General features: G+C 39.4%; 1 protein-coding gene across 1 annotated transcript; it reads left to right on the top strand.

Annotated features, from left to right (window-relative positions):
- The first annotated feature begins 4,500 nt into the window (after positions 1-4,500).
- LOC145003117 (uncharacterized) lies at positions 4,501-6,206 on the top strand. The gene is made up of 8 exons (XM_078962258.1): positions 4,501-4,555; positions 4,657-4,735; positions 4,812-4,911; positions 5,002-5,252; positions 5,318-5,409; positions 5,481-5,597; positions 5,699-5,776; positions 5,914-6,206. Exons 1-8 carry the CDS (start codon positions 4,501-4,503, stop codon positions 6,204-6,206), a joined length of 1,065 nt encoding a protein of 354 aa, XP_078818384.1.
- The last annotated feature ends 9,319 nt before the right edge of the window (positions 6,207-15,525 follow it).

Below are 15,525 nucleotides of genomic sequence, written 5' to 3'. Positions count from 1 at the left end.
ATTTTCATAGTTCTAAAAATTGTTTAGACACACATGTGAACTATCTAAGAAAAGGTGTATGATTTTGATAATGTTTTATCAAAGCATCTCGTATCAGAAATTTGAACTTTGGTAAGAAAGTCAATAAAGTATTTATTTATAGAAGTCCAGCTGATTTCTGGATACATGTCAAAGCTAGTGGGAGCATAATTGTTATGCTAATAATTATCATGTTAGTGATATCATGATAATGATAAGTGTTGCAAGTTATTAATGTTAATTATAGAAAACAAAAGTTTCAATTGGGAAAAATTATTTTGCTATAATTAAGGGAGATGAAAATTATACTTCATTTCAATTCTAAAAGCTTAGATTGAGATTTTAATCATCTTTGGTCAAGGATATATATATATATATATATATATATATATATATATATATATATGTGTGTGTGTGTGTGTGTGTATGTATGTATGTATGTATGTATGTATGTATGTATATATATATATATATATATATATATGAATTTTATGTTGGAGTGGTTCAACTTAAGGAAATTCTATATATATTGCGATCTCAAAATTCGATTATAATTACGGCATCCCTCTTCATAGTCGAATTATGAAAAACATGGAAAAATAAAAAAATATTGTAGCAAAAGACTGGTGTAGCATCATGTCTTTACGTGACACATCATGAATCGTGTCCCAATTGCTTCAGGTATAGGATCGATTACATGTGCTATAATATTTATCATTTCTAAATTTTCCAAATGCCTAGGGCATTAAGAGGGGAAAAGGCCTAGAATTGGATATGACTAAAATGATTAAGCAATTGTCGAGGACAATCTGAGGTTTACTAAAGATTGGTTGCTCATGGACAGTTGGAAGTATGGTGTAAATTTTGGAAAGGACCATACTGACATATTCTGAAATGTCACACCCCAAACCGAAACGGTGAAAACGTTCGGGGGCGGAGGACGTCATGTATAGTATCACAACAATTGAATAATAGTAATCAAAGCAACAACAACCATTGTATTAATAGTATAATGTTTACATTTCATTTGAATTATACATGATTGACACCAAAAGTAAATAACAAGTAAACACTCGAAGCTACTATGCTCCATCTTCTTGAATCCGGTGCATAAGCATTTTGTTTTGGAAAACTGTTCATAAGCGTTTTGTTTTGGAAAACTGTTCTTTGTTATTTCGAAACGTACGTTATGTTTCTCCTAAAAAACCTTACATTTTCTGATATAGTAAATACTTAGTAAAAATGATTCTTGCTAGTTCTTCCTACGACTACTTAGTGTAAACAAATCATATACAATCTAGATCAAACAAACAATGGATTGTATGATTCTGCCCCAAGCCCACAACCAAACAAGGAACATGAAAAGAGACGGAGACCACACATTCCACTGGTTTTCGGACCCTCATGTACGTAATTCTGAAGTATTCACTAGGTACTTACAAAGTTAATTGTATTGATCCTTTGATATCTGTTGATATTGTTCCTCAAGAAAATCCAATATTTTCTTATGAAAAGCATGATTAACCCATTCCTTCTATGATTTCTTAGTTAATACTAGTTATGTATAAACCAATATCGGATAGACAGTTAATTGTGTGGATCTGATCTAAACCCACAACCAAACAAGGAATAGGGAATGAGGTGGAAACTACACATTCCACAGTCTATTAGGTATTCTTCATACGTAACCTGGATGCATAAACTAAGGAGTCATGGAATTAATAATGAATGCTTGTTATTTGAATAATAAACCAACTGTTTGTAAAATACCGATGTTTACCCTGGAAAATCCTATATTTTCCCTAAGTGTACGTTATTGAATTATATGTTCCAAATCTTGGAATATAAGTATCTACCATACTTATGTTGTTTAAGTATTGTTATGTTTTGAAAAACTTTGTATGAAAACCTTTGTATAGAAACCGTTGTATTAAAACCATTGTATAGTAGTCTTATTACATAAATAGAACTAGTTGAAAAGGTAGTGTCCTGTATCCTGAAAATGTTATTAATACCCTCCTGTGATCACTCAATACATATGACTTAAAGAAATCTAGATCGAACAAACAGTCGATTGGGTGATTCTGCCCTACGCCCACAACCAAACAAGGAACAGGAAATGGGGTGGAGATCACACATCCCATTGCAAGTCGGATGTTAAATTCATATTACCCTAATGTATGTATTAAGTCATTACATAGTTATTAACCCTATTAACTGTTTGTTAGGTATATTATTACGTGAACGAGTCATTGTTTCACCTATGGATTTTTATAACCATACTATTGACGATCAACATTACGACGTACTCGGACGTTGCTAAAAATGATGTTTGTCACCCTCAGTTGACTGTAGCTAATAGTCAAGGTGTGGGATTGTCACTCCCGTATAGATCTATACACAAACTCACGCTCTCCCTCTAGGAGACTCTGTTTACAAGGCGTCTCACACTGTAGTTCTCTCAACGAATTCACTAATAATACTATGAAAACCCTTTTTCTTATTAACATCAATTCTTTTATTTTATAATTCATAAGTTTGTTCCTCTGTTCTGAAAATTGTGCTTGCAAAGTTTGTATCTTAACACGTTTATGAAACTGTCTGCAAAACTATGTTCATCATGTTTAGTAAGTTCTATGTTCGTTGTATACCAACGATAGGAAAATATAATAAACCAAATTATATTTTTAAACACAAGATTACTTGTGCTTTTACTTGTATTCCCCCTGAAAACATTAAAAACTCGAAAAATATAGGGGTATGAACTCACCTTATGTGTTTGATTCGATTAAAGGTTTGCGTAGGGATGAGAAGTTCCACGAATGAATTCTCGAGACACAAACGAGTCCTAAATGACATATAATCACATATATAGGCATGTAATTAGTGTTTTGGACAACTAACATGGAAGGAAACACCCTTAGGGACTAGGAAATACTTGAAACTAAGTGTTACAATCACATGTGATTGACTAAAAGGGGTCTATGGCCATACAAGGGAGTGTACGGCCAAGGGTTCACGGCCAATGTGTGTGTGCAGCCATGAGTGTACGGCCATGGAGTGTACGGTCGTACACCCATGAAAGAAACATGGAAAAGGGGTGATTTGGTCCATGGGGAAGCTAGTGGGTCTAATGTTCAACTAGATCACGAACTAGGCTCTCATTTTGGAGGCCCTTGAGGGGTGTTTTGAGGTGTGTATGACCATTCAAGGGTGTACGGCCGTACACTCCTTTTGTTCCAGCTAAATGGTCGATTCTAAGGTATTAAATAAGAGTATCTAATGTATACTAAGCATATGGAAAGGATACTTATGATTCGGAGTCTCAAAAGAGGGTTCCCGTCCACCAAGAACAAGTGTATGCTCTTGGTGTTCTTGGTGAAATGGATGAATGTTTGAAGATCTAACATAAAAAGATGTTTTCATGGATGGATCAAGAGATGTTTACAACACTAACGAAGATATCAAGAAGGGTATAAGAATCACTTACTTTTTTGATGATTTAGGATGAAGAACTCGATGATAGTTGAGAGACAAATCCAATTTCTAGACTTGGAAATTGAAGAAATGGCTGGAAATGAAGGGATCCTCTATATATCGGGGTGGGTGTATGGTCAACATAGGTTTATGGTCGTATACTCATGTGTACGGCCGTACACTCCTTTTGATGGAGTGTTTGACTCGATTGCAACACGAAGAACTTTAGTTGACACATCCCTAAACCCATAACTTGATTGTATTGAGCTTAGAACCCTTAAACAAGCTCTACACGATGCTAAAAGATAGCAGAAACGAGTCTGACACTCGATTGAATTGAATGGATGGACTTACAAGGCAAAAAAATTCAGTTTGTCACATCATCCCCCCATTAGAGGGAATTTTGTCCCGAAATTCAAGCATAGAATACAAATCATAGACTCGGAAAAAGATGAGGATGGTTTTGCTTCAAATGATCTTTGCATCCCCAAGTGACTTCAGGTCCTCACTTGGCATTTCAGCGGACCTTCATTATCGATATGCGACTTTGTTTTGTTCTATTGACTTCCCGATCCATGATTTTGACTGGTTCTTCCATGAAATGTAAGCTATCGTCTAGCTTTGAGCAACCTTTGTCCTGAAGTTCATGATAGGACTCATACCCGGTTCATCTATCATTATCTTGTGTACACAAGTCATGTATAATTAAGATTGATAAGACGGTCACATCGGTGACTCTGCCCCAGGTCCACAACCAAACAAGTAACAAGAGATAAGGCGGAAACACACATCCTAAGTCCGTAGAATCTTAATTATATACCACCCTCGCATGTACATTTAACATCGATAGGCTAACCGTATCTGTCCCTAGCCTCTGTGCTTGAACTTGACTTGCTGCGTGAGTGGTGTTTCCAAAATGGTCTGATGAGGGTGCTCAAGGAAGGTTACGGGTAGATACCATACTCCTCACATGAGTATTTTCGGGGTTTGAGGCGAAATGAAATGATGGAACTTTTGTTGAAAATTCTGGTGTCAAATTGGATAACAGACATGTTGTTACGTATCACAAAGACCTTTTAAAAAGATATCAAGGACACATTAATGTCGAGTGGTGCAATCAAGATGGTTCTATAAAATATTTATTCAAATATATCAATAAAGGTCCTGATAGAGCTACACTTGCTGTCATACCATCGAACAATGAAAGTGCTACTGATAATTCAGTAGACGAAATCAAAGAGTATTATGATTGTAGATATATATATATTTGCATGTGAAGCATCATGTAGAATTTTTAGTTATGATATTCATTATAGGTATCCTGTTGTGGTTAGGCTTCTTTTTCATCTTCCTGGTCAACAACAAGTTATTTATGATCCAGATGATGATATCGACAATATCCTTGACAAACCATCTGTTGCATCTTCAATGTTCACATCTTGGCTTAAGTGTAACAAGATCTATAAACAAGCCCGATATCTTATTTAAGTTGAATTCCCTACACAGTTTGTGTGGAAAACTAAATCACGAAAATGGAAACCAAGGGAAATAGGATTTTCAATTAGGAGAATTCATGTTGTTTCACCTAAACTTGGTGAAGCATATTACTTAAGAATTCTTTTAAACAAGGTCAGAGGTCCAACATCTTTTGAAGATATTCGAACAGTAAATCGAGAAATATGTCCTACTTTTAGAGATGCATGTTACGCTTTAGGGCTTCTAGACGATGATAGGATTATATTGAAGCTATTAAAGAAGTAAGCCATTTAGCTACTGGTTATTACCTGCGGTCATTATTTTTAATGATGTTAATATATGATAGTTTGGGAAGACCAATATTTGTTTGGGAAAATACATGGGAATACCTTTCAGATGAAATTTTTTACAATCAACGACGCCAATTGAAGTCTCCTGGTATAATACTTAGCTTTTATTACTTTAACCTTTTTTTATATAAACTATATATTTGTATTTTTTTTTCTAAGTTTATATTTACCATTGTACATATTTATCCCTTACTAATCATCAATTGAAGAACTTGACTTTGTTTGAGATTGAATCATTTCTACTTCGTAATAATTCCACCCTCAAGAACTTCACAGGCATGCCTTACCCAGATTTTGATTGTGTATCTTCTTATAATAATCATTTGATTGCTGAGGATTTATCTTATGACATCACAAGTCTTCAAAACGAATTTCAGACACTGATGTTTCATTAACAAATGAACAACGAGGTGTTTTTGAGGATGTCATGGCAGCAATTGAAGATAATAAAAGAGGTGTGTTTTTTGTTTATGGTTATGGTGTACCAAGAAAACCTTTCTTTGGAAGAATTTATCAACAACTATCATATCTACATGACAAATGATTTTGACTATTGCTTCTAGTGGTATTTCTTCTTTGTTACTAACCGTAGGTAGAACAGCACACTCTTGCTTTGGTATTCCATTAAATCTTACTGAAAATTCTATTTGTTCTATAAATCGAGATAGTGATGCCTCCAAATTACTAAAACAAACATCGCTGATTATTTGGGATGAAGCGCCGATGGTTCATAAGTATGCATTTGAAGCGTTGGATCGCACTTTAAGGGATGTTTTAAGTTTTGGTAATGTTAGCAACTCACATATCCCATTTGGAGGTAAAGTAATCGTATTTGGAGGTGATTTTAGACAGATTCTACCAGTTGTTTCTAATGGTAGCAGATAAGAAATTGTCAACGCATCGTTAAGTTCTTCATATATATGGACAAATTGCAAAGTTTTAAAATTAACGATGAACATGAGATTGACTATTGGAAAAGATCCGTCTGAAATACAACAAACAAGGTTATTTGAAAATTGGCTCTTGGATATAGGAGAGGGAAATGCCAGTGGTTGTAATGGTGGTGATGCAGTTATTCGTATTCCTGAAGATCTTCTTATTACTCAATCTTTTGATCTTATAGGTTCATTAATTAAGTTTGTATATCCATCATTTCTTGACAACTTGAACGATCCCAAATATTTTGAAGAAAGATCAATACTTGCACCGGAAAATGAAGTTGTTCAAGAAATAATTGATCGTCTGCTTTCATTGTTTCTTGGAGAAGAAAAGAATACCTCAGTTCAGATAGTATCTGCCAGACAGATTTTATTAACAATCAGTTTGATGAGAGTTTATATTCACCTGATGTTTTAAATGGACTTAAAATCTCTGGTTTTCCAAACCATAAGTTGATTTTAAAGGTCGGTGATTCGGTTATGTTACTAAGAAATATCGACCAGAAAAATGGGTTATGTAATGGTACTAGACTTCAGGTCGTATTATTGGGTAACCATGCCATAGAAACAGTGGTCTTAACTGGAAGTAACATTGGGCATCGAGTTTTTATTTCAAGGTTGTCTTTAACACCTTCAGACAACAAAATTCCATATAATTTCAAAAGGAGACAATTTACCCTAGCGGTTTGTTTTGCTATGACGATAAATAAAAGTCAAGGCCAATTATTAAAAAGGGTTGGGTTGTTTTTTGCGAGAACCGGTTTTCTCACACGGCTAGTTATACGTTGCTTTATCTAGAGTATATAACAGAGAAGGATTGAAGTTATTGATTTTAGATAAGGATGGTAATTTGACTAATAAAACTTCCAATGTTGTTTTCAAGGAAATATTTCAAAATCTATGTTGAAGTTTCATGTTTATTTTTTTAAATAAAATAAAGTTGTACTTACTTACCATCCACAATCAAATGCTTTTTTTACATTTATTAATTTTTTTGGTCTATATAAAATTTGTAACTTACCTCCCTGTGGTTTCCACGGGTTATAACCTTGTGTGTGTGTGTGTGTGTGTGTGTGTGTGTGTGTGTGTGTGTGTATATATATATATATATGAGTCTCTTCCCTCCAATCTCTCACGCTCATGCGTCTCTCTCTCATCCTCTAAACTCTATGGCCGATTCCTTCTTAAGCCCTAATCATGCTTTGATTTTTCTTCAAGTAATATAACATTATAAGTCAAAGGTATGTTATTTTCAATTCCTAACTTGATCTCCTTCATCATCTAGGTCAATTTCTTCCGTTGTTGGGTAAAAATCAGAATTCCCTTCCAAGCCCTAGTTTTTGCTTTGTGAATTATGATTTGATTTTTGTATTAAGGTTCAAGATTGTTGCAAAGGGTTTGAAGAGAAAACTTGGGAAGCTATTTTGGAAGGAAGATTGGAAGCTTTCATCTCAAATTGTGCATTCCACCATTGATGAGTTCAAGCTTTTCTTGAGGTTGAAGATGAAGTGAACAATTCAAGTAAACATAAAAGTCAAAGGAACAGTTGGAATCTAAATATGGTTCCACCACCATTGTGCATAATTTTCTTTAGTACCCTAACCGCTACCGTAACCTAAAGGACCCTGAATACTCTCAGCAATAGTTTTTAGATACTCCCACTCTCTAAGAACTAGGAGTTTATAATGGCGTCCTTGGGCTGTTTAGCAATATCGGTTGGTAGAGTCTTCTTACTTTGGCACCAATGGAATTGTATAAAAACACAACCATTGAATTCTTAAAATCATTGGAATTTAATGACAATGCCAAATGTCTCTCATTCCTTCTCATGCAATTGCATTTTTTTCCGAGTCTAAATGATCTTAGTGGGTAACTTGGGATTTGTAATATCTGGATTCCCAGGTATATTATTTGATTCATTTATTTTAGAGTTGCGGAGGGACTCGGTGAGTTGGTGCTTAGACTCGCCGAGTAGGGTCGCGAATTCTTATCCGGATTAATGACCGGACTCGGCAAGTTCATGAGTGGACTCGGCGAGTCCGTGCTGTTTTATGAAACCCTAATTGTCCGGGTTTGGGACCTATTTAAAGAGCCTTAGGGTCTTCAATTGCGGCTATCCTTACCCTGGAGAAACCCTAAATCATCCTTGAGAGATTAGAGAGTAAAGAAGAGCCATCTTGAGCATTTTGGTGTGTCATTTCTAAAGAGAAGATGAGATTCTAGCAAGAGGGACCAGAGGGGGTTGATGTACTGAGGTTATGAAGCCTGGAGCTTCACTTTGAGGTAACAAATCGGACCATTCTCCTGTTTGATGTTGATGTCATGAATCAAGGGTTTCTTAACCATTCTTTTTAGAGGTTTTTGGAATGTTTGAGGTACCAATGTGGAATAAGCCTTAAATCTGGACCATGGGAGGTCCTGAGAGTCCCTTACGTTCAGCTTTATGCAGTCATATAGAGAGTTTGAGCCTAGGTTTCCATTTAGATGGCTATTTCTTCATTTATGGCTCTAATCATGATGCATGGACGTAAAGTTTAGACCTTTATGTGATTTGTGGGTGCAAGAAGGATAGATTTGAAAGTTGGTGAAATAGATCTGGCCTCAGAAGGTCAGATGAGTTTGTTCATGGAGGAGACTCGCCGAGTCCACAGGAGGACTCGACGAGTCGGATCGAGTTTACCCGAGTTTCGTGATCAGTGGAGACCCGATGAGTTGGGTGGGTGACTCAATGAGTCGAGTGAAACCTTGTAAGGAATTTGATTTCGCATGTGGACTCACCGAGTCATTTCCTGACTCGATGAGTCTGGTCAAATTGGACCGTTGACTTTTAGGGTTTAGTCAACTAGTGGACTATTGGGCCACGGGAAGGGTAGAATGGTCTTTTACCCTTATGGGAAGCATTGTACGAGACCTGTCTAGCCTTTGAGAGCCACTGCTAATTTAGAGTTATTTATTTGTGTGTTTAGGCAGCGGCTAGATCGGTATTTCGAGTTCGAGACTTTTCGAGAATTACCCGAGGTGAGTCTCCTCACTATACGTTACCTTGAGTGGTAGTTATGTGTGACCGGAGGGTCTTATGTGCTTACATTGAGTATTATGTTATATGTGATATGCTATGCATCATGTCTTTGTGATTTTTGCTATGCATAGTTTATAGACCGGACCGGAGGTTCCAACGATATAGACCGGACTGGTGGGTCCAACGATACAGACTGGATCGAAGGGTCCAACGATATAGACCGAACTGGAGGGTCCAACGATATAGACCGGACCGGAGGGTCCAACGATGCGGAACTGGATGGTTCCGCTGAGACACACTGACCGGAGGGTCATATTGTAGCCTTGAGTGGAGTATGTGCCGTATGTGGTATTTTGGGGAACTCACTAAACTTCGTGCTTACCATGTTATGTCTTATGTGTTTCAGGTTCTTCAGAATCGCGGGAAGGCGGCGGCTCGATTGTACACACACACACACACAAGAGAAAAGAGTGATGAATACAGATCCTGGAATTTCATAATGTTCTGAAAACCTTGTTGATGATTTTTAAATAAAAAGTGTTTATATAGAATAATGTGCATTTTTTATGAAATAAAATAAATTTAAAATTCTCAGGGTGTTACAAGTTGGTATCAGAGCCTTGGTTTGAGGGATTCAGGTACACCTTCGGGTATGCCCGGACTCAAACTGAGGATTGAGAAAAAGGTTTTCAAAAGAAATGGGTTTTCTAAAAACGAGTAAGAGAATTTATAAGAGAAGGAGACAATGAGTAGTGTGTACAATCAGTCAGCGCCCAAATGGTGATTTCCCAAAAATACCCTTACAATGTGTGTTATGAGTAATATGTGAAATGTTATATATGCTAGAGAGTAGGCTAGGTATTTCATATTTTAGCGCTAGAGTGGCCTGATTTTAGATGCCTTAGCCTAGGAATTATTGTTATTTGTGAGTTGCTTTTGTGTATGTGCGGATTATGAGTATCCAGTAGGAATCATATTTAGAGAAGGATTTGAGCAGAGGAGTAATCTAGGAGAGATACCTAGATGAGCATTTAAGGAGCCTTCCGAGAAGGTAGTCGGATACCCGCGAGGGGTGGAGTTGCTTGAGCTCGGTGACGTCTTTGATTATGAGTGTAGCAAGCGGAGTTGTAACCTAGAGTGGTGATATGTGTTGATAAGGGACTACTCGATGCCAGAATACTGCTTGCTTCGTGCTTTGTGGAATTCTCGGTGATGGGAGTCGGCTACTAAGTGAATATGACGATATTCAGGAGGTAGACGGCTGGTATCACTAGGAGTTCTTTAGAAGCTGATGGAAGGAAGGCGTGGGAACCTAGGAAGAGCATGGGAAGTGATCTTTGTTAGATGAGTATGCAGATAATGGAGAGTATTCGTAGGAAGAGCGACCAGCAGGGTGGAAATTGTAAGTGAGGAGGTTGAGCAGCTACTTAGGAGATCTGGAATGATTTATGTGGAAAGTATAGGTAGATGTGGCAGGTAGTATGGTCCCGTACTACTGAAAGCAGAGGACCCATACTCGATACATTGAAAGTTCCTGGGATTCTAAGTAGCAGATGAGAGGGATCGTATGGTTTGAGTACCATGATCAGTGGCAGATGAGAGGGATCGTATGGTTTGAGTACCATGATCAGTGACAGATGAGAGGGGATTGTATGGTTTGAGTACCATGCTTAGAAGCAGGTTGGGAAGTGATGTCATGGTTCGAGTACCATGGTTTGTAGTGGATTGAGAGAAGATAACATGGTTCAATAACCATGAGTTATAGCAGGCAGAGAGATAGCAACATGTTTCGAGTACCATGGCTACGATGATTAGTGTTACTAGTCCTACTAGTTATGCCATTATTGATTATACCAAGATCAGGTACGAGAGAGTATGCGGATTGAGGGCCAATTTGAATGAGTTCGAGGGAGTATGCTTGAAAGAGAAATGGGATTCGTTTTAAGATGTTTTATTTGTGAGGTGCCAGTGGAAACTACACGGCTTAAGTATAAGTGGGATGATGTTGTTGAAGAAGCGGGGTTCGAGTCAAGCCATCGGCTGATGGATGAGCCATCACCATCTATGGCGAGAGTTACGTGGTTTCCGTTCTTGAGAAGGGGAATGATGTATCAAGTTTTGTTGTTCCAGAAATTGGAGGTCGTGGAGTAGTACTAGTGGTGATCTTTTCAGGGTGTTTGAGCGATTTGTCTGTGGTGAAGTATTTCTTGTACCATAGAGCCAATGGTGGAAACGGAGAGTCTTGGGTGAATCGGGGCAGTTGGGATGTCCAGTTATGGGGCAGTATGAGGTCCTGAATGGTTAAAGGAAGTCATGAGGACAAGTTATGAGTGTTGCGTCTGTGATTTGGAGTGTTTGGTATTTCTAGGTCATCAAGCGTTGTGTAGCTCAATCAGAGAATAGATGTGATGTTATTAATGGAAGCAGTATGTGGATGGATTGAAAGTGCGCCAATTGGCGATGGTTCGAACCCTAAGTGGGGGAGAACCAGGTAATTGCTGAAGGGATTTGAGAATTGTGCAGAGGCAGTTAGAGGACTAGTTACAGTGATTATGTGGCAGATTCATGGGTTCATGGCTAAATTGGTGGGTAGGGCGAGGTGCAAGTGGGATGATGTCTGTCGTGCATGATCAGGAAGGAATGAGTGATTCTATGGCAGGTGACCGTTGGTCAGAGAGGTTGTTCGGGTCAGAATTACAGTGTGTAAAACAAGACGAGCCAGTTAAGTCCTTGAGTTCAAAGAGCAGCAACAGAGGTTGATATGTATATATCCAGAATGTGATCTTCTCACCAGGAAAAGCAAAAATTGGTCTGTTAGTTAATTTTGAAGACGGTATTAGTAAGATGGTATGAGTAGCGATCGGTAATGGGTGAATTTTCAGGTTCTTGTAGTCGAGTTACGAGTTAATGGCGATGTCCTGTGTTTAATTTGGAAGGGGAATACTTCGAGGTTGCAAGTGTTGCAAGATGTGGATCGATTTCGAGATTCTAATGAAGTGAGGCGGTATCCGTGTATGATGTTGTGAGTGCGAGATCAGTGATTGAGATAAGGCATCGTAGGATGTTGTGATGGTGTGCTGTCGTTAAGTTCGGATTATTTTGGATTTGTGAGGTGGAGGCAGATAGTGGATATCAAGTGAATACGGTTCCGGTGAGAACCCTATGGCCAAATGACATCAGGTGAGATTATTCGGGAAGGTGGTTTGCAGCAGAGAAAGGTGTGTTCGGATGTTGTCAGAAAAAAAATCAGTGCATAGTTTGAGTAAGTGTGTACACCTACGCATGGCTGGTCCGCAAGGCATGAGTTCATGATCGCGGTAAGGCATCTACATCAAAATGAGATTATGAAGAGGTAAGGGCTGGTGCGGTAAGACTGTGGGGAGCCGCAGTTCAGTGGCTTAGAGCAGAGGTTGTAGTGATGCTACGGGGAGCCATAGTACTCACAGATAAGAGAGAGGTTGTGGTGATGCTACGGGGAGCTGTAGTACTCACGAATCAGAAAGAGGTTGTAGTGATGCTACGGGGAGCTGTAGTACTCACGAATCAGAGAGAGGTTGTAGTGATGCTACGGGGAGCCGTAGTACTCACGGATCGGTGATAGGTTGTAGTGATGCTACGGGGAGCCGTAGTATTCACGGATCAGAGAGGTTAGGGTGATGTGACGGGGAGCCATAATATTCACCGATTAGAGAGGTTGGGGTGATGCTACGGGGAGCCGTAGTACTCACGGATCAGAGAGAGGTTGTAGTGATGCCACAGGGAGTCGTAGCATGCACTAATCAGGGAAGGTTTGAGATACTGCGAGGGTGGTTGTACTCTCTAGTCAGTAAGAGAATGTTGGGATAAACTATTCTATGATCAGAACATAACGCGGAAAGGTTATTTGGCTTGGGTAGCCCAAATATATGAGATATGGAAACCTGATGCTTAAATCAGGGACTAGATTGTGGTTATCTTAATTGTATGGAATGGTTATACTGGATGGAATTGTGGTTGTCGTAGATGGGTGAGTTAAGTGTGGGTTGCGAGTCATCAGTCTAGAAACGAGTGGTTCTTGGGGCGAGTGGTCCAACCCGGGGATTGATCAAACTCTTGAGATGAGTTTGATTTTAGTAATGCGTCGGGAACGCGATATGAGGTTTCAGATTCAGAGAATGAGTACTCTTCTGAAAATTTAGTTGTCATATGGAATTGAGACCAGAGGTTCAGTGTTTGGATGGTATAGTACAGTGAGTTGCACGAAATTCTTGAGCCTTAGATGTCAAGTGTCATGCGTGAGTCGATCTTCGGTTGGATTGTAGTTTTCATATGAGGTAAAGAAATTTTGTGACTTATGCGTCACTGGGCCGAGATAGTTGACACGAGAAGGAAGTTAGGGAGACATTCTGAATGATGTCATGGGTAACCATGGAAGTTCAACTATGGGGTTGAGGTTCTATGAGTTTTCCTATAGCAACAACCATCATTCGAGCATCGGTATGCCACCCTTTGAGTTGTTGTATGGGAGGAGATGTCGGACCCCAATTGCTGGGGAGAGGTAGGGTAACGTGTGATGGGTAGTACATAGATTGCACTTCATACAACCGAGCAGATTCAACAGGTCAGACAGAGGTTGTTGACCGCTCAGAGTCGCCAGAAGAGTTATGCGGACAGGCGCCGGTCCGAGCTCGAATTTCAGGTCGGCGATTTCATGCTTCTGAAGGTCTCTCCTTGGAAAGGAGTGATCCGATTCAGGAAGAGTGGAAAGCTGGGGCCGTGATATATTGCACCTTTCGGAGTGATCCCAAGGGTAGGCAGGGTAGCCTACCGTTTGGAGCTACCTGCAGATTTGGGTCAGAAACATGACACCTTCCACGTGTCACAGCTAAGAAAGTGTATAGCCGATGAGTCGGCAGTGGTACCATTAGAGGATATTCTGGTGGATGCGAGCCTGAGCTACGTTGAGAGACCGGTGGCGATTACGGATCGGAAGATCAAGGTTTTGAGGAACAAGGAAGTGCCTTTGGTGCAGGTCTAGTGGCGGCATCAGAAAGGGTCAGAGTTGACTTGGGATCCGGAGTGAGAGATGCGTGAGCAACATCCAGTGATGTTTGTAGATTGAGAGTTCGAGGATGAAGTCTGATTCTAGTGGGGGAGAATTGTAACATCCGGATTCTCAGGTATATTATTTGATTCGTTTATTTTGGAGTTGTGGAGGGACTCGACGAGTTGGTGCATAGACTCGCCGAGTAGGGTCGCGAATTCTCATCCGGATTAATGACCGACTCGACGATTTCATGAGTGGACTCCGCGAGTCTGCGCTGTTTTATAAAACTCTAATTTTCTGGGTTTGGGACCTATGTAAAGAGCCTTAGGGTCTTCAATTGCGGCTATCCTTACCCTGGAGAAACCCTAAATCATCCTTGAGAGATTAGAGAGTAAAGAAGAGCCATCTTGAGCATTTTAGTGTATCATTTCTAAAGAGAAGATGAGATTCTAGCAAGAGGGACCAGAGGGGGTTGATGTACTGAGGTTATGAAGCCTGGAGCTTCACTTTGAGGTAACAAATCGGACCATTCTCCTGTATGATGTTGATTTCATGAATCCAAGGATTCTTAACCATTCCTTTTAAGGGTTTATGGAATGTTTGAGGTCCCAATGTGGAATAAGCCTTAAATCTGGACCATGGGAGGTCCTGAGAGTCCCTTATGTTAAGCTTTATGCAGTAACATAGAGAGTTTGAGCCTAGGTTTCCATTTAGATGGCTATTTCTTCATTTATGGCTCTAATCATGATGCATGGACGTAAAGTTTAGACCTTTATGTGATTTGTGGGTGCTAGAAGGATAGATTTGCAAGGTGGTGAAACAGATTCGACCTCAGAAGGTCAGATGATTTTGTTCATGGAGGAGACTCGCCGAGTCCACGGGAGGACTCGACGAGTCTGATCGAGTTTACCCGAGTTTCGTGATCAGTGGAGACCCGACGAGTTGGGTGGGTGACTCAGTGAGTCGAGTGAGACCTTGTGAGGAATTTGATTTCGCATGTGGACTCGTCGAGTCGTTTCCTGACTCGATGAGTCTAGTCAAAGTTGGACCGTTGACTTTTAGGGTTTAGTCAACCAGTAGATTATTGGGCCAGGGGAAGGGTAGAATGGTCTTTTTCCCTTTTGGGAAGCATTGTACGAGACCTGTCTCGCCTTTGAGAGCCACTGCTGATTTAGAGTTATTTATTTGTGTGTTTAGGCAGCGGCTAGATCGGTATTTCGA

The sequence above is a fragment of the Lactuca saligna genome, chromosome 6 (genome assembly GCF_052625555.1).
Source record: "Lactuca saligna cultivar CGN05327 chromosome 6, ASM5262555v1, whole genome shotgun sequence".
Taxonomy (NCBI): Eukaryota; Viridiplantae; Streptophyta; class Magnoliopsida; order Asterales; family Asteraceae; genus Lactuca; species Lactuca saligna.
The sequence above is the reverse complement of the archived record's forward strand: the minus strand, read 5'-3'. Positions and strand labels throughout refer to the sequence as shown.

Bases quoted from the DNA above. Each gene is read 5' to 3' on its own strand.
- LOC145003117 (XM_078962258.1), top strand. From the start codon at position 4,501: ATGGAACTTTTGTTGAAAATTCTGGTGTCAAATTGGATAACAGACATG. The intron at 5,598-5,698 runs GCATGCCTTACC...AACGAATTTCAG, and splicing joins CACCCTCAAGAACTTCACAG to ACACTGATGTTTCATTAACA. The intron at 5,777-5,913 runs GTGTGTTTTTTG...TACTAACCGTAG, and splicing joins AATTGAAGATAATAAAAGAG to GTAGAACAGCACACTCTTGC.